The sequence below is a fragment of the Siniperca chuatsi genome, linkage group LG24 (assembly GCF_020085105.1).
Source record: "Siniperca chuatsi isolate FFG_IHB_CAS linkage group LG24, ASM2008510v1, whole genome shotgun sequence".
In the NCBI taxonomy this organism is placed as follows: Eukaryota; Metazoa; Chordata; class Actinopteri; order Centrarchiformes; family Sinipercidae; genus Siniperca; species Siniperca chuatsi.
This window is the reverse complement of record NC_058065.1, coordinates 764,280-789,126: the sequence shown is the minus strand read 5'-3', so window position 1 is coordinate 789,126 and position 24,847 is coordinate 764,280. Positions and strand designations below refer to the sequence as shown.

The window sequence follows — 24,847 nt, the reverse complement described above, 5'->3', positions numbered from 1 at the left end:
AAACGGTTCAACCAAGCCCTGGTCCAGGACTGCCACACCATGGGAATAAATGTGGAAAAATTCTTTGAAATGGCACCACTAGCCGGGCGAACAGAAACCACTAAATGGTGACTTGGTTTTAATGGATCAGGTTACTTCTGAGCACCACAATCAAGTTCCCTCACTCAATGAAAACAAGTTGCGTGGTCAAACCAGTTTTTGGGCTTCTGTAAAATACATTCAAACAGGAATGGCAAACAAGAAGGTGGTGGACTTGGACTAGATTTGGTCTGCAGGGTCTCACTGTTTCATCTTGAGTGAACAGAACTGAGAATTTGAGTTAAAACCAGCAGAACTCTTGAACCTCCGGTTAAGTCCAACAAAGAGCTTCTGGAGCAGGACCTGACCAAACCGGACAAAGCTGCCGGCATGAAGGCAGCTGTTGGGTTTGTTTGTTCCTATCTAAATGTCTGTCTGAAAAGTTGGGTAGCGGAACCAGTTGAGTCCTCTGGGCTTCTGGAAAATACATTCAAACATCTTGAGAGAACAGAATTTCCCCCTGAATCAGTCCGACAAAGAGCTACTGAAACACCAGACCAGACCAAACTGGACCAAACTAGACTGGAAGACATCTGTTGGGTTTGTTCCTGTGTAAATGTCCAAAAAGGTGAGCTTCTGTGTTAAAATACATTCAGACAAAGAAATGGCAAACAGAGAGCAGTGGACTTGGACTGGACTTTGTTTCCGGGGTCGGACTGTGTTTATTTCCATCTTGAGTCAACACTTCGTCAAACCATGTCAACATTTTGAGATAAAACCAGCAGAACCAGAAGAGTTTCCCCATAATAAGTTGTTGGAACTGGACCAAACCAGATCCGAAGACATCTGTGGAGTTTGTCCTGTCTGAAAACTGGCGTAGTAAAACCGGATCAGATCCCGCAAACAAGAACGTCCTGGAATCTAACCACAGACCAAATCTCTGTTGACTGGGGGGGAAGCTGTCCTCCGGGGTCAAAGGTCACAGCAGAGGTCGGACCAGGTAGAGCTTCTGGCCGCGCTCGCTGGTGAAGATGGGAGCTTTCTTGTAGTGCTCGACCAGCTCGTCCATGGAGGAGAACCGCCGCTGGCCGATGCAGAAGACACCGTCCAGCAGCTGGACCTTGAAGTGTTTGTTCTTCCCCTCGGCCTTCAGGGAGACTGAGAAGTCACTCGGCTGAAAGAGGCAGGACACGAAAGAGTAGGAAGACAAGGAGAGGGGGAGAGAAAGAGGAAACAAGGAGGGAAGGAGGTGGAAAGACAGAACAAGGAGATGATGAATCCACCAAACCTGTAGTCGTGCAGTTACAGTCGAACCGCGTGCTACAGGGCTGCGTGTTGTCGCTTCAGCACAGTCGACTCTTGAATTCACTTGTATGACGTGTCTGAGCTTCAGAGTTACAGCAGTTAAGCAAACAATCTAACCACGAGGGATATTTAGAAGCTGTTCTTGGGCTTTCAATCATATCACATGAGCTTCATCAGCCCAATTGATAACGAACTGCAAAAGTTCAAATCTCAAATCAATGTTTTAGATTGAAGTGGCGCCCCGGAGGCCGAGGGGTTAAAGTGCCGACCATGACCATCAAAAAATAATTAATAAAAAAAGGTTGAGACTGAAAGTTTATTCTTCACCATGGAAACAGCAGCTGTCAAAGAAAGCTCGAGATCAATAGCTCCAGAACAACTACTAAATGGACCTTGTTGGACTGTTCTCAGTTATTCTCTGATGTACTCTTGTTAGAAAACTACTAAAAAAACGGATGCAAATAAGGTTTGAAATGTAAAGGACGCAGTTTCTGCTGCAATCGTTCCTCCTGTTCGTACTGGACTTTAAAGGTGATGGACGACGGCTCGATACTCACCGATGACTCACTGTCTCGTACCAGGAAGTCTCCCTCCAGCCCTCTTCGTTGAGCGCACGCTCCGCCTGGTGCCGCGTCACATTGCCGTAGTACCAGTCCTTCCCGGGAAACTTGCCGCTACGAGCCAGCCCCGTGTAGAGCGAGGGGCCGTCGCTCAGGACGACCACGTAGTTCTTTGGTACCAAGCCCACCAGGCCGCCGGTGTTGCGGCACCGCCACCACTCCGGGTCGTTCTCCGGCTGCGCGATAACCTCCATCACCTCACCCTTGTCAAAGTTCAGCTCCTCCTCCATCACAGAGCTGAACGGGTACAACGTCTGGACGGTGTGGAGGACGCTGCTGCCAGCTGATTGGCCGTTTGACATCACCATCGCACCTTCTACCGTCTGGTAACCGGGGTCAACAGACACCACCTCGCCGTCGTTTCCCTCCAGCACGTAGTTGGACGGAAACCAGCCGACCCGTCCGGCCGAGCTGCCTCGCCACCAGCCGTCGCTGCACTTCTCCGTGACGACCACACGCGACCCCTTCACCAGGGTCAGCTCGTCCTCACGCTCAGCCGTGTAAGCAAACTTAACCACCGCCGGGATGCTGAGGTCGTAGATGCGTTGGGCACCTCCAGCGCTGCCATTGGGCGGGTACTCGTCGGCGCTGGGCGTCGGAGAAGCGTCACGGGCGCTGGTCTTCCTCTTGGTCTTCCCGAGTCCTGGGAAAGAGGAAGGAGAGGTTTATGTTTGGAAAAACAAGACGTCTGGTTTGTTTTTACTCATCACACACACGTGAATGATGAGCGGCCTCGTGTCTCAGAGCAGACAGGAAGTGCTGAAAAGCACGGGAGAGGCCTGAAGTACTCAAAGGTATTGATTAGCAATGCTAATGCGCTAAGCTGCTCTATAGCTTCTCCAACTGAGAAGCATGTTAGTCAAGACATTACCTAATTGCTCAGCTAACCGTTGTCAAAACAGAGATGAAGACTGCAGCGTCTGGTCACCAAAATCTGTCAAAATGAAAAAGGAATCAAAAATCGGCTAAACGTCTTAAATTCTGACTAACGCACTAACCTAATACGCTTTAGTCTTATTTAGCCCCGAGTTCGTTGGGACACGTCCCCCCTCCCCAGAAACCCGGACATGATTCTGTGGCCTGTAAATATCTGATCCAGATGTAACGATGATCAGACACACCTGGACGTGTCCGCTCTCTGGAAAACAGCCACGTCTGACAGTTCATCTTCATCGTCTTCATCTTCATCAGAAGAAGCAGCGCCCACTACTCGACTGTCAAATCCACATTTTTCTGTTTGGATTTCTTCCACTAACTGTTCCATCTCAAATTCAGGTTCAACCTTTGACCTTTGTGTATAAGTGACAGTACATCATCATCTTCATCCTCATCTTCATCATCTCATCATCATCTTCATCATCATCATCATCTTCATCGTCATCTTCATCATCATCTTCATCATCATCATCATCTTCATCTTCATCATCTTCATCAGCAGCAGCATCTGGCGTACGTCTGTAAAACCTCTCAGCTTGTTTCGACGTGAAGCTGTTTGTCAAACTGAATCGAATGTAAATGATGGGGCCAGCGTGCAGGTCCAGGGGCCAACAGGGGTCAGGGGGCCCGGGACTCAGTGCTGATCGTGTGTTTGACGGCTTCCTGTAACATTTGGCGATATTAGCATCTTCTAGCACTGAGTGTGACGGCGTCTCTTCATCTCCAGTGTTTACAACATGATCTCCACATCAGAGGGAGTTTAGTCCGCTGTTAGAAACGAACAGAATCATCTGCATAAACACATTTGGATGGAAACGAGGGCTTTGCGCGTGTCAACGTCTCCTTCAGCAAACCAGCTTCAGGTCGCAGCTGCAGGAGTCTGGTGGACTAAACTTGACGCCGCATTTAAAAAATAAAACTGCGATGATAAACTGAAAACACCATTTAGAGAGAAGACTTTATTCTGTCGAAACACTGAGCTGAAGCGATGCGTTCGCTGAACCTCAACATAACACGAGCAGTTTGTGACGTTTAACCAGCAGTCGCCTAGCAACACCCTAGCAACTTAAACCTTAGTAACCACCTAGATATCACATTATGATGTTCTCGCTGCCACTTAGCCTAGCAACCACCTTACAAAGACATGTTTCCCACCTTAGCAACCACTTTGAACACCTTAGCAACCACCTACAAAAAGCCATGACGTGAAGCTGTAAAAGATAAAAAGTCAGAAGTTTTTATTGTTGTAATTTCACCTGTTCAATGTTAAAACAGAAACTCACCCAGTGTGTCTCGGAGGTTCCTGACCAGCGAGCCTTTCTTCAGGCCGCTCTTCTTCTCCACGTAGTTGGACGGGACGAAGCCCGTCTGGTTTGCGGCGTTTCGGACTCTCCACCACGTCTCGGAGTCATCCAGCAGCCACAGACGCTCGTTCCTCCGGATGTCCAGTTCCTGCTCCTGCTGGGCCTCGTAGTCCCACTTGGCGATCACGATGGTTTCCTCCGTCATCGTTCATGGAGGCGCCGCCGCACCGCTGACCAAAGACACGCCAGAAATCAGACAGACGGGCGGACGAGTCAGAGTTTCTACACTTAAACCAGATACAAAGAGTTAATCAGCGGATTCTGTTCCCTTTGGACAGAGCCAGGCTAGCTGTTTCCAGTCTTTATGCTAAGCTAAGCTAACCGGCTGCATCAATCTGAACATCCAAATGTTAGCTTGTTAGCATGCTAATGTTAGCTTGTTAGCATGCTGTGTTAGCATGAATCTAAAAGTAGAGCTGAGACTGAAGCAGCTTTCAGGGCAACAAACAAACAAATAATAAAAAATTTAAATCCATTGGATCCTACGTTTCCCATGATGCACCTGGATACTCTTCCTGCCTCCAGTTTGTAACTCAGGACTGATGACATCACTATGACATCATCAGGGTCTCATAATGACAAAATAGACGGATTTTTATCCATTTAGAGTCTGAAAACCTGCCGATGAATCAACCTGAATGTTTGTTCTTTTCGTGATTTATTCACAGTCGATGCACTTAGATTTAGTTTCTGGTTGCCCCGCCCTGTTTATCGATCTGTAGTCCAACATCTGGGCCTCGTCCCAGCGCCCCTGAACGCAGCACGTTGTATCGGACTTTAACAAGAACCAATCAGAGCGTCGCATCTCTGCTGATTCCACTTCAAGGTTAAAACACCTGCAATTAACTCGTTATTTTCCAAACTTTTCCAGGAGAAGCGCTGCACTTCAGCCGGAGCTTTCTGTAGGATCGCTGGCTTTCCTCCGCCGCAGAGACACTGAAGCAGAGCTGAACACAGTAAGTAATCAATAACCGAGAGACCGCTGGAATAAATGACATCATGGACACGCGGCAGGATGAACCCGGGTTAAACCCGGAGGTTTCCAGGTTTCCTCCGCATCGTTGCGTCGCTGCTGGGACACAAAGAGCGGCACGAACCATCACTTGGTGGCGAGCCTGAACCGGATTCTGGCCTCCTTTAAACGCTTTTAAGCGGCTCTTCATTCATGATGTTAACCCGCTCGGCTCCGAACAGACCCGGTCGCCTCCGGTCCACACACAGACCGCCGGTCCAGGTCCGAACAGAGCCACGTTTGCGGCTCCGCGGCCCCCCTTACCTCGGTGGTTCTCCCGGGAGCAGCGCGCAGGAGGAGCCGGTCCGGGGAGCTGCTGCGGCGGTGGTTCAGTCCCGGTGACCGCTGACGTTGAACCAGGTCTCTGCAGAGATCCGACCGGAGGCCCAGCTCCTGCAGCCGGAGCTCTGGGTGAAATGACACCCCGCCCCCTGCTGTCGTCATCACCGACACGCCGCGTGACGTCACACCAGCCAATTAAAATGCTCTTTTTCTTATAGATTTTATTTTATTCTATATTTAGTTTTTGCGTCACAACGCGTCACTTTTATGATATCTAGAACTCATAGCGGCCATTTTGCTGAATGAGCTGTTTTTGGCTGCAGCTGATTGGCCGAGGCTGCTGCCAGCCGACCAGGTGACCTGACCCAGGTGTGCTGTTCCTGTCAGACTGACAGCGAGGCGTCCTGGTTTATTGTAATCCACCTGCTTTAATAATATAATCAATATCATATTCAGACTTTTCATGAAGCAGAGCTGAAATGCTCCTCAGCTGAGTTTAAACAGGAAATCAGACAAGATGCAGTTTGTGTTTGTGTTTTTATTCTGTTAAAATCGGCACAAATATTCACATATTTACACAGCCGGATGTTTCCCAGCAGCACTTGAACGCAGCGCCGTCCCAACTCTGATAATTTAACTGAAACGAGTTCAGAACAAGAAACTACGGGAAGTTCTCTGCCAAAACACCACAGAAGAAGAAGAAGGACGCCACCACGCCGTTCCCATCTGCTCCCTCTGCGCGGAGAGAGAGAGTTTACAGCAGCAGTGCGGTGGTCTGCAGGTCAGGACTGAACCAGCTCCACTTTGGTTTCTGAAGACGGAGCTTCGACGATTTCTCCGCACATGAACAACTCCTGAAACAGAGAACAACATTTTCATCTCAGTTCACGGAAACTTCCCCCCGAGCTGCGTTTGGACCAGGACCAGGACCAGTTCACTGACCTTATCGTAGATGACTTTGACGATGAGCGAGCAGCTGGGACACGTCGCCACCTCCTCCCCGTTCTCCAGCTCCTCCTTCAACCACAAGCAGAGCATAGACACAAACATGGCAGGTTCCTCTGGCGTAACGACAGAAATCACAAACCAAACTTCTACACAGGGAGAACTGTAAAACAGGGTCTTAACATCAAACCAAACTCCACTGAAAAATGTAGAGATTATATGTCCTTCTCTGCTGGCAAACCTTAAACAAGACAGAGGCACCCACTATGAAATGTTACAGCTGGATTAAACATTCAGGGATGCTGAAGGGTGGGTCATATCCCGAATCCACCACAAGATTCAGCTGATGAGGAAAATCTCTTAAAAACTATTTCTGATCATTTGTTAATATGCTGCTGCCGAGGAACAACTTATAAAGGCGTGATATTTGGAATGGAGTTTGGCGTGAAGTGCATCCGTGCAGAACATGATAAAGCAGGTCTACTTCCGGTAGAATCGGTAGCTGAGACGTCCGCTGGTCCAAAAGAAGTGGGTTCTTTAATGAAAATGATTATTTGATTTGATTAATTAAAGCGGTTTCACAACACAAAAGCAGACAGCTAGCTGTTAGCCGTTAGCCTTCCGCTACTTACTTTAGTTATGGCGAACTTGTCTCCGCAGGGACACGGGAAGTAATATGTCTCCGTGTCCTCGTCGTACTCAAAGTCCTCGATCTCTATTTCGTCGTGAAACACCGACATTTTATCTGAAAGCTGAGAGACTCGCTGTCAGCTCAACATTTGGGAAAGCGTGCAGTGGGGCGCGGCGTGATGACGCGGGTGGCTGTTGTCTCAGGCGTGTGACGCCATCAGACCTGTGCTTGTAGTTCCCGCCGGTGTCCACCGGGCGGCGCCATTACTCCAGAAACTCACCCAGTGGACTCTGTAGGTTTGAATAATTACAAAAATAATAAACATCTGAAGGAAATAATGTTGAAATAATACTGAAATAAAATAACAGCTTCACACCAACAATCCCTTTAACACAATGTAATTCCGTTTAATACTTTTATATAAATAAATAAATAAAATAAAAACAAAACGAAAGAAGACCCTGCAATTCATTTTTGTCCAATGTCCATTTTTGTGGTAGATGCATGAAATCAACTCGGAGAAGCACTACATTACCCACAATCCTAAAGTGTTACAGCGATGCGTCTGATTGGTGGAGCTCGCTGTCACCATGGAAATGTGTGCTTCTTTAAAAACTGTATTTACACAAATTATCAAAAAGCTCTTTTCAACATGGCTGCCATCTCAACAGGCACATTTTATGCAAAACAACACAGGTGAGCGCTGTTTCATGTTATATTTTGGTTGTTTCTCAGGAATATTTGAGTGAGTTTTCAGAGCTGAGCTTATTTATTTATTTTATATATATATATTAAATAAATATAACACATATTCAGCGCCGCTGAAGGTTGGATCCAGACACCTGAATCGCCAGAAGACTATTTTGATTAATAAAAGCTCCTCAGATATTTAAATAAATCACTATGTAAACGTGACACCGATAAACTCGTGATATATTACAATGGAGTTTGGTGTGAAATCTTGGTTGAATACGGCAAAATACTCACCAGAAGGCATCAGTCCAAACTCCATTACAAAATGTATAAATTATATGTCAGACATATATATATATATATATATATATATATATATATATATATATATATATATATATATATATATATATATATAACAATGAACATTATTTCAAACGTATTTAAAAAGGTTTAACGGTGTATTGATAGTAGTTTAATTGATTATAATGTCACTTTAAAAACACAAATTGTAGTTTTTTGGTGCTGCAAAGTTGAAAATGAACATAAAGGGAACGAAACTGTAACAAGATGCTTATTTTCTCAGTTTAAATGTTTTAAACTGGGTGGAAGAATGTATGAAACTCTGTGATTAAGAAGCCAGTTGTGGCTCTGACACTACAAACTTTATTCAAACCTGCGGGACGTTTTACCCCCCTCCCCCTCCGAGCTGCGGGGGGGCGGCGGCACACAAAGCAGGGAAGCAGCGCGAGCGATGCCATTAACTTCAAACGCCTTTCAGACAGAGATGTGTGCGTTGATAACGTCCTGAGTGCATGCGACCTCACAGGCAGCTGAATGATGCTGTTGTTTCCAGCGCCGGCCAATCAGGGCGGGGGCAGGGCCGAGGCCTGGCAGGGAAACGGCCCCCCTCGCACTGTGCTGAATGTACGAAGGGCTTCTTCCGAGTCGCCGCAGGAGCTGGCAGCCCGCTCAGGATATTCCCTGGAAGGAGTCATGGCTGGGCGAGGAGCCCCCCTCGTGACAGCGAGGGAGGCAGGGAGGTAAAGAGTGGGACTCACAGGAGACCCGGGGATCCTGAGACTCTGAGAGACACCGTCATGGACCCAAGCATTCACGCTCTGGAGCTGTTGGGGGTCTTCTTCTCGGCGGGGGCCTGGCTCTGCTCGCTGGCCACCACCCTGATGTCCACCTGGCTCACGCTGTCCACCGAGCTGCTCCCCACCGAGAGCTACAAGCTGGGGCTGTGGGAGACCTGCGTGCTGCAGGACCTCGGGGTGCTGGAGTGCCGGCCCTACAACAGCCTCCTGGGCCTGCCGTCGGACATCAAACTGGCCCGGATCCTCATGTGCGTGACGGTGGCCGCCGGGCTGCTCGGGCTCCTGCTGACCATCCCCGGCATGCACGTGGTCAACAGCTGCCACGGCCAGCTGGAGGACCTCAAGTGCAAGAGGGCGTTGAAGATGGCAGGGGGGGCGCTGTGCCTGGTGTCCGGGATCCTGGGACTCATCCCGGTCTCGTACATCGCCCACCTCACGGTCACGCGGTTCTTCGATGAGTCGGTGCCGGAGGTGGTGCCGCGCTGGGAGTTCGGGGACGCTCTGTTCTGCGGCTGGACGGCGGGGTTTCTTCACCTGGTGGCGGGAACTCTGCTGCTGACTTCCTGTTTGTGTCTGCAGAAGGAAAACTGTACCACACCTGTCCCCATCCCTGGGGTGAGGGTGCAGCCTGGACTGCCCGCCATCAGAACCAGATCTGAGTACGTCTGACTACTGCTACTGAAACCGCTTCCCATCAGGGACGACACAAGTCTGTTTCCACATCTACTCTTCTCCAAATTCATTGAATTATGTCAAATGACTCCAACATGGTGGTTTTTGGTGCTCCAAAATCCAAAAATAACAAAGACAACCGCAATAAAATGGCTTCTTTTCTCAGTGTAGTTCTGAATCACAGAGTTTTAGATGTTTAAAATGGGAGGACGAATGTCCAAAGCTCTGTGATTCAGAACTACACTGAGAAAAGAAGCCATTTTATTATGTTTTTTCCTGTCTGGGTCGGAGATTACAACCTCGTGCTCTGCAGCCAAACTTTGTGACTTAAAGTTTTGTGGGTCTGAACAAACGAAATGTGTCTGAAATGATGCTTCAGCACAAAAAACATTCAGGTTCCAGGAGTCCAGAAGTTACGCCTGGGAAGAGAACAACACTGATAAAACACGTAATGCTTTGTTTCGTCACTGAAGTCACGATTTCACAGAACAAATGTGTCCAGTTCTGGTTTCTTATCTCCAAGTTTATTATTACATCCTTTACTCTGTTCCAGCTCTTCCCTGAAGCTCCGTGTGAAATATTCAAATCCAACACTCGACGTCCAAAATTCAGCCCGACGCAGTTTAGCATCTTCTTTAAAATAAAGTTTGTTTTGTGTTTTGATCAGTTTGGCTGCACAGCTCGAGTTTCTAACGGCCGACACACTCAAGACTTCTGATCTGACGTCTAAAAAGCGACGGTTTTAAAGACTCTGTGATTAACAGCTACTTATTCCTGTAGATGCAACTTTTGGACTTTGAAAAAAGTTTTATAAAAATAATACAAAAAACTGGATTTGTTTACGTATAATTTTAAACACATTTCCCCCAAATTCAGCCTGACAGTTTAATTCTCAAAGATACTAAAGTTTTTTTTGTGTTTGAACAGAGTTTGGCTGCACAGCTCGAGTTTTTAAACCTCAAAACGTTGGAATTCTTTCACACAAGTTTAATCTTATTGACCTTATTTGAGCCCATAAATATATTTAAATCCCTAAAGTGTCATTTCCTCCTCAGTTTCAATCATTCTGATGTTTTGTTGTGTATTTTTCACTCGAGAAAATCCCCTTTTTACGGAGCCAAAGAGACAAAACGTGCTGCTGTTTCCTGTTTTATCTGTCCTGTTTGTGCAATAACTGTCTGCATCTGAACTCAGTGACAGTCACAGTTTGCTGCCTTTGTTCTGCGTGCTGAGGCTCCCACAGCCTCAAAGTACTGATTATAAATTATGGAAAAGGCTCAGTTATCGACATTATTCACTCACAGTCATCAACAGGTTGGAAAAATGGTTCCTGAGTTTAATTTGGAGGAAAAAACTGTACTTTATCGTCAGGAAAACTGCAGTTAGAGACTAAATGTGCACGTGTGTGTATTTTTATTTGTTGTGGTTTGATGTTTGAAAGAGAAAAAGAAGCCGCTGATGTGTTTTGTTTAAAATCACTTCATGTTCAATCAGATGCAGATGAATGATTGTTATGATTATTACGCTTTGAATCAAGTTATAGTTCTGAATATCATCAGCAGGTGATTGTAAAGACGAGCAGCATGTAAATAAAGATGCTACGGAATAAAAATGTCTGATGAAACTGAACCCTGGCTGCTTCTTTGGGTCTCTGGGAAAATAATTACTGCTCCAACTAACAATTACTGTCATTTTTTCAAATAAGCTGGTGATTATTTTCTACATTAATCAGCTAATTATTTAGTCTAGAAAACAGGACGAGTGTCAAAGTTATTTGCATCTTCAAATATCTTTCGGACCGGTCTGATGGAGGGTCTTATAATCAGGGTCGTCTTATATTCGTGCCATTACGGTAACTGATAATATTGAAGCTGCCACGTACGACTTGATGTTGTCTTTAGGGTGAAAGATCCTTTATCTTAATGCATCAAATGTTTGCAGACGACAGAACTCGTAAATGTTTCCTGTCACTTTCCTCCACTCTGAACGCCGCCGTCTCATTGGCCGCCTGGAGCTGTGCTCTGGATAAATAAAGGCTCTGCTCCCTCCGCCTGCAGCCTGAGAGCTTCCTTTGTTCTGCTTTCACAATACGCTCATTATGCCCCCAAATCTGCCTCCAGCCAGCAGCTGGCTCCACATCAGTCGACGACGGCAACCGTCCACACGACGCAACACGTCCTCATACCTAAAACACAGAATAGGTAGAACAACAGTGAATCCCAAAACGACTTATACGACCGCTGGAAAGTACCAGCGACAGGCAAGTACGTAAGTAAGTCACATGACGTTAAACCCCAGCTCCTCTCCTGTGGAACCAGGTCCCAGTTTGGGTTCGGGAGGCAGACCCCATCTCCACATTTAAGAGTAGGCTTAAGACTTTCCTCTTTGATAAAGCTTATAGTTAGGGCTGCCTCAGGTGAGTCCTAAACCATCCCTTAGTTATGCTGCTATAGGCCTAGACTGCCGGGAGACTTCCCATGATGCACCTCTCTCCTCTCTCCTCCTCTCCCTCTCCGTCTGTATGCATTTTTATCCCATTACTGCATGTTACTAACTCGACATCTTCTCTCTCCCGTAGTTCTGTGCTTTCTCGTTTCTCTCCTCTCTCCTTCTGTCGCTTTCAGCAGGTATTTCTGCCTCCAGAGCTGCAGAGTCTGGATCTGTGGTTGTGGGCCACCTGCTGCCCCCGTGTTCCTGCAGAGTCTGGATCGGTGGTTGTGGGGGGTCCTGTCTTGTATAAAATATATATTAACAATATTACATCCTGTAACAAACTGTAATGCCCATCTTTATGCGGATGATACAGTTCTGTGTTGTTTTGCTGCACATGCAGACACTGAGATACAACAAGCCTTTGACAAATTGTAAGATGCATTTTTTTAAATTAGTCCTGAATGCAAACAAGACTAAATACATGCTATTCTCTAGAGCCAGAGATTACTGAGAGTATTGAGAGTTTCAGAGTACAGATATGTTGGGATCTGGCTGGATCAAAAAGTTGCGTTTAACTTTCACATTGACACACTTATTGATTTTCTTTCTCTTTATTGAAGTTCAGCAGGAAGCGGACAACTGAGGCCTGGTGACGTTATCTATAGACGCGTCTCGGCCTCCACTCTGAAACCTCTGGATTCAGTTTATCACTCTGACAGTTATTCGGCTCATCATTGCATCTCGTATGAAAAGGCTGCGTCCCTAACAGGAAGACATGACAGGCGTTGGTTTCTATCTATTTATAAATATATATTTTATTTTATTATATCACTTCCTTATTAAACTGGTCCCACAGTGAGCTGCTTGCACCAGCGACCTGTACGGCCATTTTTCTGGCGAGGGCTGGAAGACGCCACGTGACTTCCGCACGAAGACGCCACTCTGCCTCTGTCTGACTACAAATTATTTCATAAATTGTTCTTAATCTTATGGATCATAATTTCTACTAAGAGAACCATAAAAACGTTCATTACAGGAAACTTAATCAGCAAATATATTACTTAACAACATTTTGTCATTACGCTGAGAGGAAACAGCTTCATGTTTCCTTGTAAAAGTATTTGCTGTTGTAAATTATCCCCATATAAATATACTTTTACCAGGACTGTACACAACCTGCTCCAGGTCAGGGTCCTCACAGCGATATACAAACACACAGAGTAACACACACTCCCAGAACGAACATGAAAACATGAAAGCGAAGGAGCTGCAGTATCTCGAACCCCCCGGCTTCACTTTAATTGCTCTTTTCCTTTTTGGGACAATAGACCCGTGATTTAGAAAAACCTGGTTTGGGGAGCGAGTTGACAGACAGGAAGCGAACCTCTTACCCTCACATTGTTTCACAGCGGCTCTCATCAGGAAGCCAAGCAGGGAAACTGCCACCTCGCTCTGACAACGCCGTCAAACCCACAGGTCTGCAGAGATCAAGTCCAGGATGCAGAACCAGGTCCATCTGCAGGTCTGACGTCTCTGTTCTCCACGTTTCTTGGAAGTCCTTGATAAGTTGTTCAGATGTTCAGCTGGCACACGGACAATCAAACAGACACGAATAGTCAACCTTGAAAGATCAGGACACGTCGCTGCTCTGGGGACAGCGTTGGTGTTGTGGACCCGTCCAAACCGGACACTGTGTCCCTGCAGTTCAATTCACTCAAGAGTCATTCCACTTTTCCAAACCCTGTTTTTGTCCCCCTCAGGCCGCCCTCCCTTCTTGGTGGATGTTGTTGGGGCTGAGGGCAGCAGTTGAGGTGATGCAGCCTGCAGACGACACTCGGGGCTGGAGAAAGTCGCCTCACTCTGCTGCAGGTTCGGGTTAAAGAAAATCACGGAGCAGTTTTTTCTTAACAGATCAATCTCCTAAAAAGACTCAGAGATAATGCATCAACAGACAGAACAGTTTGTAGTAAAGATAGAAATAAAACTTTATTTCTTGAGCTTAAACGTTAATTGCTGAACTTTTTTAATAGAACGTAAAAACAATATTTATGAGGAACTTTCAGGTCTCCATAGAGGGAATTATAGCTGCTTAATGGGTTTGTGCTTTATAACTGATGAATGTGGAATTATTATTAATTATAAATGTTTGATAGCCAATTTAATCCAAATGTATTATTTGTTCTGATATAGATTTATATAAATGATTAGTTGTATATATTTGTTGTTGTTGTTGTCGAAGAACAAGAAACAAATGAGAGAATTTATGTATTTAAAAACAATTTCTCACGTTGAATAAGAACCGTATCGTATGACCAACCAATCAGTTATGTAGCTGTCCGGTGTTTTGTTGATGAAGCAGAAACAGCAGCAACATCTAAAACAAGACCGAGCTGCTGGAAATGATTTGGCTAACATTAGCTGCAGCTAACGTTGGCTTTCCTGAGGACGCCGATGATGTAGGAATGGATGGAAGGAACATTTGATCTTTGAGACACATTTAAAACAAAGATACTCATTTTACATCAAACATCGCATCAGTGTCTCTGAGTTGAAAATGAAGAAAAACAATAACAACATGAATAAAACTTGTAGTTTTATCTCGTTTATCTACCGAGAGTCGTCATGTTTTTAGGAATCGCGTCTTGTCGGGTTCAGACTACACGATATTTCTGCCGGTGACGATGCTCACATGACGCACGCCACGTTGCTTCCCGACCAATCATCGCTTTCACCACGTGCATGATGTCATCAGGATGGAGGTGCTAGGGACTGGCGTCCGGGAACAACAATGTAAACCAACATGGCGGCGTGTGTGTGATGTCTCGTGTTGGAAAAGCCTAAAAAAAAGAAAGGAGAAAGCGACGGTGAGCTTTCCTCTGTTTCACGGTTCCCCCTCGCAGCACCAGCAGCATCAGTCCTCTTTCACGTCGCCACGTTTACAGCTGAAGAGCGTTCTGGGCTCCTATTGGTCAACGATCGGAACACGTCGTGGAAGACACGCCCGTCTTTTTGTCCGGACGTCGTGAGTCGTCAAATACTGAAGCTTGGTCAGTAGGTAGGCTGCCGCTCTAGCATCAAATCTGGACGCGCCCGCCTTCAAAGTCAGGTGACGTAGTTTAAAGAGCAGAACGGTCCCCATGTGGAGGTGGGGGGTGGCTCAAACGAACACGCCCAGGAGACGGCTGTTCGAGTCCTGTCTGAAACCAAAAGGAAATGATTTCTTTAACGTAACGTACTTAAGATTTGTCATGAACGTAACGTAACTTACAATCTTTTCCTAAACCCAAGGAAGTGTTTTTGTGCCTGAACCTTTTTAACCACGCAAGCTTTATTTAAGTCTAACTGGACGTTGCATATTTATTCTTGCTAACTTGACCACGGAGCCCTGCAGGTCCAGAAACGACGCTACCTATAGCGTCATATTTTGAAGGGGAGGGCCACTGACCAACCGGCAGTACTTGACGAGTTGGGGTGAGAACGTGTTGCTACACGTCGCGGCTAAAACGGTCGACTGTCGCGCCCGACGCGATGATCGGGCTAATGTCACGAAGTCTGGACGCGGCGTCAACCTTGAGAAAGTCCATAAGAAGAGTTAAAAACACCTTTTAAAGCTTTTTTAGTGTTTGTGTCACACATTTTCTCAATGTTTCTAACACTGAGTCCAAAGTGTATCGTATCAATCAGCTCCAGGATGCAGCACTCAGTTGAACATCGCTGCAGACTGTAATCACACAGTCTGCTTAAACAACACGGCAGCAGGAAAGAAGGAAGGAAAGAAATCAAAGCTAATCTCCGGGATCGCCATCGGAGACAAACAGAGTCGTAAAGCTTTTCGTCTTTGCAGCTCATCGTTTCCAAACGTGACTCGGAGCAGAACATGAAGATCAAACACTGGTTTCTGATCTGAAATGTGTGCCGACACTTATTATTGATACTTATTACAGATGTTCCTTTACAGGTGTCACATCTGGAAACACACGGATCATTTATTTCACGGTGATTTGAACCAGTTGCAGAACGAAGGAAGTGTTCTGTCGTCTCATCACCACAGAACAAAGTCCGGGCGAACGCAAAGAGATTTACAACTCAGACATCAAAAAAATAACTGCTAATGACAATAACAGTGTGTGTGTGTGTGAGTGTGTGTGTGTGTGAGTGTGTGTGTGTGTGAGTGTGTGTGTGTGAGTGTGTGTGTGTGTGTGTGTGTGAGTGTGTGTGTGTGTGTGTGTGTGTGTGTGTGTGTGTGAGAGACATTGTTCCCTGGGAAGCAGAGTGTGGACCAGAGCTCCCAGTATTGTAACAGTCGGGAACAAAAGAGGCTGTTTTCATCTGAGTCCAACAGCAGCAGAAGACAGGAAGTCATTGAGTGGATCACATGGGAGAGTGTGTGTGTGTGTGTGTGTGTGTGTGTGTGTGAGTGTGTGTGTGTGTGTGTGTGTGTGTGTGTGTGTGTGTAACGAGCAACATCTCCACGTCAGTGTCATTTCTCTGCAACACGTTGTACAGTTGACAGACGTGATGAAGAAGCTCCATCACACACACACACACACACACACACAAACGACACAGAACGACCTCAAAGAGACACCAAACAACTCGTGTCTCTTTCCGGGTGGGGGTCCTGCTCCCGTGGAGGTGGGGGCCCCTCTACATGACGTCTGTGCTCAGGGGCCCGCAAGTTCCTGCAAGTCCCCCAGAAGAACCTGAACTCCCACCGAACGTACAGACTCAAATATTGAAACAGATCATCGGAGTCAACTGTTGTTTCGTTGGTTATTTTGTTTAGTTTCTCCGTGAGGCCCGTTAACAGTCCAGCTCCATCCAGATGAATGTTTGTATTGATCACATCGCTGTGTGGTTATTTAAAGCTGGAGTCTGTTAAGGAGTTCTGCTGCTGTGTGTTTGACATTAAAGACGTTTAGCAGCTCATGGAAGAGATGTTTGACAGATGAAACAAATGTTCTCCATCATGAAAACAGACTGAGCTCATGTCGCTGTACTGACACTTCACTCCCGTCCCCTTTTAGATCTGAACATTGTATCTTTAGCCCGCTACTGCTACTTTCCTGTTCACGGGCTTTACTTCCCAGCTGACGTGAACATGTACACGTTGGACTGCAAACTGAACCTTGGACCTTCAGCTGACTCCCTTCCTTCTCACATGAAAAGCCCGCAGCGTTACGTCTTGAAGCAGCTGTTGAAGAATAGTCTTACTTTCTCTTAATATTAACGTTACTCGTTCAAACGGCACAACAGCAAATGTTAGCCAACAGACTGTATATTATTATATATTGGATTTAATGAATGTGTTTAATATTTTAGTAAATGTGTTCAGTTTGTAATATAATATATATAATATATTAACTGCAATCATTAAATCTGCCTCTCACAACTTTCAGTCAGTAATGAAATAAAAGCAAAGCTAAATGTCATCTTATTGTGAAAATCTGCTCGGGTTCCCGCCCTTCCTGCTTCCATTACAGGTGCTTTCCTGGACTTTCTTTATTATTCTTGATAATAGATATTGATATTATTTAGTCGCAGTCCAGTCAGGCAGCTCCAGGTGTGCTGAAGAGTTATCACCTGAGCCGAGCTGCTGCTGTTCCCTGTTCAGAGTTTCCTTTCACTTCCTCTGCTCCTCGTGTCGCAGACCGCTTGTACTTCTTAGTTTCTTATTAGACTAGTTTGAGATGAGCGCAGAATCGATCACCGCACAGTGCATGCCGGTTAGATTTGTGTCCGGTAGTTCTGACCACAAACACCACATTTTGAATTATTATTAAAACTCACAAAGCTACTTTCAAGTGAGCATGTCCTCAGCTTCCAGCTCTTTGATCTTCATGTGCTCATTAAACAGCGACTTCATCTCAACTTACTAACAGATATAGTTCATGTTTAACAGTCACGCGCCTCTCTGGGTGTTTCCTGTTCAGAGTTTACTCTCACTTCCTCTGGTCCTCGTGACCTCTGGTCCTAGTTTTCTCCTCTGAAGCTGCAGCTGAAGGTAATGTAACCCGTCTGAAGTGTTTGACTCGTTAACACAAGCTGTCGGCAGCTTAGTTCCACAGAAACAGCAGAAAGCTGCTGCTCTGAGTTTCACTGGAAACTCGGGACTACAAATATCCGCCATGTTGTGTCGGTGTTTGGGAGTGTAAGAATAAGAGCAGCAGCAGAGTCAGCTGATCCTCAGCAGCTGCTTTAGAGACAGCAGGAAGGAGCTTCAACGTTTTACTTTTTAATGAAATCAATCAACATGTAACCAGTGTTGCCAACTCTTTTCCAGCTTGAACTGTGTGTCTGTAGATGAATGTCACGTGTTTGCATGTTCAGCTGAGCTGCTGTGCTCCGACTAAAAGACTGTTGGGTCCATTAGCTCAGCACTTCATTTGAATTCATTCATTAGAAGAGAACCAGCTGCACACTGTCTCCATCTGAAGCTGGGATTAAGGCCTAGAATTAGAGTCCTGGAGCTCAATATTGTTTCTTTTTTTATCTAAATAATGTTTTTATAAATGACGTTTTTGTTTCCAGTGATGGGGAAATGATGTGATGTTAATCTCAGCTGTTGCTGTGAAATAATCAGCTGTAGCTTGTTGCATCGAGTCCTTTTCTACAGGGACTCTGTAGACGGAGAGGTTCTGTCAGACCACATCAGTCCACCTCAGCCCCTCTGTGTGTCAGTGAAGGTAAATCTGCACTTCACTGCAGCTTCATGACGCCATCTAGTGGCCTGATAGTAGAAGTCCAGCAGCTGATGGCAGCTTCCTCTGCCTCACTGCTGTCTGACTGCATTCAGCTGACACTGATATGAAACAGAAAGTAACAGCCAATCACTGGAGGAGCAGCTGATCTTCTTACAGGAGAAATGATGGAAAGGAGGATTTCAGTTGATGTGCAGATGAAGGATTTGTGTTTCCTCTCCAGATCAAAGTGTGTGTGAGCTGATGTGGATGTGAGTTCAGCAGCATGAATCAGTGTGAGGACAGAGAGGAGGGAGCCCCTCCCTCTAAAACCAGTCTGTGTGGGGAACATGGCAGCCAGACCAGAGCTCAGAGGTGAGATGAGGATCTCTAACTGTCCATGACTCTTCTCCATGTCAGAGCTCAGCACTCAGATCACTGCACCATCATTATTCACACTCAAAGCTCTGTGTGTGTTGTGTTCAAGGCCAGAGCAGCAGAGACCAGACTCTGCTGGACCTGGACCTGGACCTGAACCTGAGCCCAGCTGTGTGTCCTTCAAGAGTGACCAGTCAAAGGATTTTTTTACTGAGTTTAAACGAGCGCATTTATCTGACAGACAGTAAGTTGTTATTAGTATTCAGTTTGTAATAATTACATATATTTTATGTTATTATTATTATTATTATTATTATTATTATTATTATTATTATATTTTTCTAATTATTTTATGGATTTTTAGGATCCATCAGAGACCAGACTCTGCTGGACCTGGACCTGGACCTGAACCTGAGCCCAGCTGTGTGTCCTTCAAGAGTGACCGGTCAAATCTTCGCCTCATTGATTTTAAAGGACGACAACCCTCTGCTGCAAAGAGGTAATCTGTTAAAACTTTAAAATATCACTGATTCATGTTTTAACTGTTATTTATCCAGAGAAGTTTTATTAAACCTGTTTGTTTATTTTCAGCATCGTTCTTCTTCACATACATTTATATTCTCACATGTGAAAGCTGCCCAGTATAACCATAACCAGTATAACCAGTCTTCAGCTCTTGACTTCAGTTTAACATTTTCTCCACACACACGTTCTGACTGTTGTCTGATGACTGCATGAGAATAAATCAGTGATTTTAATGAGGCTAACAGATGCTAGCTGCTAACGGAGGCTAACCCTGATTCCACTGAGTTCCTCCATCAAATCAACATTTTCTAGTTTTCAGTCATGTGACAACAGAAATGGAAACATGTCGGTGATAACAGCTGGACTGTGATCAGCTGCTCTAAAGCGCAGAATGAACCATCACAGAGAGTCTGAGGAAACACACAGCTGCTTTCTTATTGATGCTGCTGATGGATTCACAAAGTAAAGTACAACACTGACGGCTGCATCACGGCGCGTCACGTCAGGCTGGAGTTCTGCCTCTGTGAAGACGTCTGTCGATGCAGAGACGGCTGTTATGGATCACTACAGGCTGCAGAAGCTCAAAGAGGAGACAATGTTCACCTCTACCAAAGCTCAAACATGTGTGTGTCAAACAAGTGGAAAACAAAATACATACATATTGTACAAGTATAAAAGAAACAGCCGTACCAACTTCTATAAACAACACCTGTACCTGTTTGCTTACCTGTAGCCCAGAGAAGTACATTCTAGCTTTCATTTGACACACAGTTCAGTGTGAAATCACCCTCAGCTTTGGTTTGATCCAGTATTCTCTGGTTTTCTCTTTGGTGTTCCTGATGTTTCACTCACTTCACCTGCTACAAGTTTATTGTGACTCACTACCAATTTGCACTGGACAGGTAGCATCCAGTTAGCATATTTGAGCTGTGTGTTGGTGTCCACAGTATTATAGGGGTCAATAAGATCTGGAGGGACTAAACCAGACAAGCTGGTGAACCAACACAGTAAACTGAAAGCTGCACAGAAATGCAGACAGGACTGTTGATTCACAGTGGGATCAGCAGTACGACCAACACTTTAATGTCAGGGGAAACCATCTGATTCAATATTATAATCAACACTTTAACTCAAAGGACCTTCAGCTTGTGTTTGTCTCTGTGTGGACAGACATAATGTGAGCTAATTCTTCATGATTCCTCCACAGAGTCGACCAGGAGAGCTCAGAGGTTCCCAGTGGTCAGTCTGCCCAGCAGCATCAAACACACCTGGACTCCATATTTATGGTCTGTACATGTACAACAACTACTTTTACATCTATTCTGTTCACAATAATCTCCACGCTGCACTTTTCAGACCAGTGGATTGTCAGTCTGTCCAACATGGATCTGATGTTTGGTTCCATGATTTTAGTTTGATTGTTTCATTCATATAATATTCTGTTCCAGCTGCTGGAGGAGAACATTGTCACTTTTGTGAAGAACGAGCTGAAGAAGATCCAGAAGGTTCTGAGTTCAGATTACCCAGAATGCTTAGAGAGTCAGTGGGAAGAAGAGGAGGTGTTGGTTGATGAGGAGGAAGAGCAGAGGAGGAGCAGCAGAGAGGCATTTCTGAAGATCACACTGCACTTCCTGAGGAGAATGAAGCAGGAGGAGCTGGCTGACTGTCTGCAGATCAGTAAGAGGATTTCTCTAAAGATTTAAAGACACAGTTCACCCCAAACTCAAAAATACATCTTTTTACATTTGTGAGCAGTTTCATGTAGGATCTATCGTTAGAAAGAAAATTGTTCCTACATGAAACTGTTCACCACAAATCTGTGGATTATCTTGAGTAACTGGGTCATGATTTCTAGATTGCTGTTGAGTTTTTCAAATGTACTTTTTGAGCTACCATATAGTCCCGTTATATTAAAAACATGCAGACATCTCTACGGCCGATATTTCCAAAACTTGGCAACTCACATCAAAACAATCTAGATTGATAAACAGCTGTACAAGTAAGAGGAGAAAAAAAAATATATATATATATATATATATATATATATATATATATAGTATAATTTTTTGATTTTGGGGGTGAACTGTCCCTTTAACATGCTGGATAAATGGGACATTTACTGATGTCTCAAGAAATGGAGAGAAATGTGTTTACATATGAATTCTTTAGGGGAATTAAATTGTCATATTTTCTTCATAAATCACCTGCTGATATTATTTGTTGTGTGTTCATTCAGGAAGTCATTCTGCAGTTTGTCAGCATAAACTTAAATCTAACCTGAAGAAGAAGTTCCAGTGTGTGTTTGAGGGGATCGCTAAAGCAGGAAACCCAACCCTTCTGAACCAGATCTACACAGAGCTCTACATCACAGAGGAAGGGACTGCAGAGGTCAATGATGAACATGAGGTCAGACAGATTGAAACAGCATCCAGGAAACCAGACAGACCAGAAACAACAATCAGACAAGAAGACATCTTTAAACCCTCACCTGGAAGAGATGAACCAATCAGAACAGTGATGACAAAGGGAGTGGCTGGCATTGGGAAAACAGTCTTAACACAGAAGTTCACTCTGGACTGGGCTGAAGACAAAGCCAACCAGGACATACACTTCACATTTCCATTCACTTTCAGAGAGCTGAATGTGCTGAAAGAGGAAAAGTACAGCTTGGTGGAACTTGTTCATCACTTCTTTACTGAAACCAAAGAAGCAGGAATCTGCAGGTTTGAAGAGTTCCAGGTTGTGTTCATCTTTGACGGTCTGGATGAGTGTCGACTTCCTCTGGACTTCCACAACAATGAGGTCCTGACTGATGTTACAGAGTCCACCTCAGTGGATGTGCTGCTGACAAACCTCATCAGGGGGAACCTGCTTCCCTCTGCTCGCCTCTGGATAACCACACGACCTGCAGCAGCCAATCAGATCCCTCCTGGGTGTGTTGGCATGGTGACAGAGGTCAGAGGGTTCACTGACTCACAGAAGGAGGAGTACTTCAGGAAGAGATTCAGAGATGAGGAGCAGGCCAGCAGAATCATTTCCCACATCAAGACATCACGAAGCCTCCACATCATGTGCCACATCCCAGTCTTCTGCTGGATCACTGCTACAGTTCTGGAGGAGGTGTTGAAAACCAGAAAGAGTGGAGTGCTGCCCAAGACCCTGACTGAGATGTACATCCACTTCCTGGTGGTTCAGTCCAAACTGAAGAAAATCAAGTATGATGGAGGAGCTGAGACAGATCCACACTGGAATAAAAAGAGCAGGAAGATGATTAAGTCTCTGGGAAAACTGGCTTTTGAGCAGCTGCAGAAAGGCAACCTGATCTTCTATGAATCAGACCTGACAGAGTGTGGCATCGATATCAGAGCAGCCTCAGTGTACTCAGGAGTGTTCACACAGATCTTTAGAGAGGAGAGAGGGCTGTACCAGGACAAGGTGTTCTGCTTCGTCCATCTGAGCGTTCAGGAGTTTCTGGCTGCTTTTCATGTCCATCTGACCTTCATCAGCTCTGGTGTCAATCTGATGTCAGAACAACAATCAACATCCTGGTGGTCTAAATTATTTAATGACAAACAGAATCTACACCAGAGTGCTGTGGACAAGGCCTTACAGAGTCCAAATGGACACCTGGACTTGTTCCTCCGCTTCCTCCTGGGACTTTCACTGCAGACCAATCAGGCTCTCCTACGAGGCCTGCTGACACAGACAGGAAGTGGCTCAAAAACCAGTCAGGTAACAGTTAAGTACATCAAGAAGAAGATCGAAGAGACTCCCTCTGCAGAGAAAAGCATCAATCTGTTCCACTGTCTGAATGAACTGAATGATCGTTCTCTAGTGGAGCAGATCCAAAAGTCCCTGAGTTCAGGAAGTCTCTCCACAGATAAACTGTCTCCTGCTCAGTGGTCAGCTCTGGTCTTCATCTTACTGTCATCAGAAACAGATCTGGATGTGTTTGACCTGAAGAAATACTCTGCTTCAGAGGAGGCTCTTCTGAGGCTGCTGCCAGTGGTCAAAGCCTCCATTAAAGCTCTGTATGTTGGATTTATTCATTAATAAATACACTTGTGTCTTTCAACTGGAGAAAAAATGAAATAACTTGTTTCCTTTCTGTTGTCTCTCCAGACTGAGTTACTGTAACCTCTCAGAGAGAAGCTGTGAAGCTCTGTCTTCGGTTCTCAGCTCCCAGTCCTCTAGTCTGAGAGAGCTGGACCTGAGTAACAACAACCTGCAGGATTCAGGAGTTAAGCAGCTGTCTGCCGGACTGGAGAGTCCACATTGTACACTGGAAACTCTCAGGTCAGACCAGTTCTATTTGTTCTACCTGCATTATTTGAGTTGGTTTATTTATCTTAAATGAGTTACAGTGACATGTTAAAGTCTGACTTCTGCAGAGATCTGGCTTGAACCAGGGCATGTACTTGTAATCATGTACTCAGTTTCAGTAGGTTTGTCTCCAAACTTAACAACTGAGAAAATAATTTTGAAATCTTATTAGCTCACTAATAGCTCCTGCTATAACATAGCTTTGATATATCTGGACATATGGCTGCTACCAGTGGTCAAAGCCTCCAAAAAAATACCTTAAATAGGATTTATTAATCAATAAATACACTGCTACCAAAAATAAATAACTTGTTACTTGTTTCCTTACTGTTGTCTCTCCAGACTGAGTGTCTGTAACCTCTCAGAGAGAAGCTGTGTAGCTCTGTCCTCAGTTCTCAGCTCACAGTCCTCTAGTCTGAGAGAGCTGGACCTAAGTAACAATGACCTCGATGATTCAGGAGTGAAGCTGCTGTCTGCTGGACTCGAGAGTCCACACTGTACACTGGAAACTCTCAGGTCAGATCAAGTTACTGTTTGATGTAAAAGCATTGACATATTTCTTTGAACTCAGAAGTCAATATAGTTTAAACAGCTTCTCTAATGTTAGTTATTTTTGAAATGCAGAATTTTTCCTTCACGGTTTTATTTCTCACTGTCCGTTTTATTAATTCAGCTTCATATACTGTACAACACAAAAGATAAACTCTGGCTGAGATGGAGAACCTGATTTATGTTTTGATATCATGTGACTGATTACTGAATGTCTTTTAATTCCTGATTCAGTCATGATTAAATGTCACATCTACAACATGTTTAGGATCAAACAGTAAGAATTTTAACGTGCTGAGAAGAGATTGTATATACCGTATCACCAAAAGTCCAGACTCAACATTTAAACACAAATGTTATTTGCAACTTGTTCTTTTTTTC

General features: G+C 45.0%; 6 protein-coding genes across 7 annotated transcripts in view; 4 read left to right on the top strand and 2 right to left on the bottom strand.

Annotated features, from left to right (window-relative positions):
- The window catches only part of LOC122871907 (NLR family CARD domain-containing protein 3-like), a 752,187-nt gene that overhangs the window by 144,028 nt on the left and 583,312 nt on the right, over positions 1 to 24,847 (top strand).
- The window catches only part of LOC122871908 (gastrula zinc finger protein XlCGF57.1-like), a 134,727-nt gene that overhangs the window by 3,655 nt on the left and 106,225 nt on the right, over positions 1 to 24,847 (top strand). The gene's annotated exons all lie outside the window — the stretch shown is intronic.
- Positions 106 to 5,706, bottom strand: LOC122871963 (cytoplasmic protein NCK2-like). Its single transcript, XM_044187607.1, is given in 5 exon segments — positions 106 to 1,192; positions 1,881 to 1,918; positions 1,921 to 2,586; positions 4,163 to 4,413; positions 5,520 to 5,706. Coding segments are annotated over 4 exon segments (1,125 nt in total). The 5' UTR covers positions 4,389 to 4,413; positions 5,520 to 5,706; the 3' UTR covers positions 106 to 997.
- dph3 (diphthamide biosynthesis 3) lies at positions 6,056 to 7,328 on the bottom strand. Its single transcript, XM_044187661.1, has 3 exons — positions 7,115 to 7,328; positions 6,480 to 6,554; positions 6,056 to 6,391 (listed from the first exon to the last, which is right to left on the bottom strand). Exons 1-3 carry the CDS (start codon positions 7,220 to 7,222, stop codon positions 6,320 to 6,322), a joined length of 255 nt encoding a protein of 84 aa, XP_044043596.1. The 5' UTR covers positions 7,223 to 7,328; the 3' UTR covers positions 6,056 to 6,319.
- Positions 8,796 to 11,207, top strand: LOC122871984 (putative claudin-24). The gene has a single exon (XM_044187641.1). It carries the CDS (start codon positions 8,907 to 8,909, stop codon positions 9,573 to 9,575), a length of 669 nt encoding a protein of 222 aa, XP_044043576.1. The 5' UTR covers positions 8,796 to 8,906; the 3' UTR covers positions 9,576 to 11,207.
- The window catches only part of LOC122871896 (NACHT, LRR and PYD domains-containing protein 12-like), a 30,595-nt gene continuing 24,290 nt past the window's right edge, over positions 18,543 to 24,847 (top strand). The window contains exons 1-9 of one of the 3 annotated variants that reach the window (XM_044187462.1): positions 18,543 to 18,697; positions 18,936 to 19,066; positions 19,179 to 19,313; positions 19,434 to 19,568; positions 20,802 to 20,880; positions 21,043 to 21,271; positions 21,831 to 23,625; positions 23,717 to 23,890; positions 24,260 to 24,433. In XM_044187462.1, coding sequence (XP_044043397.1) covers positions 18,978 to 19,066; positions 19,179 to 19,313; positions 19,434 to 19,568; positions 20,802 to 20,880; positions 21,043 to 21,271; positions 21,831 to 23,625; positions 23,717 to 23,890; positions 24,260 to 24,433 — 2,810 coding nt within the window. In that variant the 5' untranslated portion in view covers positions 18,543 to 18,697; positions 18,936 to 18,977. Of the gene's footprint in view, positions 19,067 to 19,178; positions 19,314 to 19,433; positions 19,569 to 20,801; positions 20,881 to 21,042; positions 21,272 to 21,830; positions 23,626 to 23,716; positions 23,891 to 24,259; positions 24,434 to 24,847 lie in introns of all 3 variants that reach the window. The other 2 variants (XM_044187465.1, XM_044187463.1) reach the window with 2 other exon arrangements.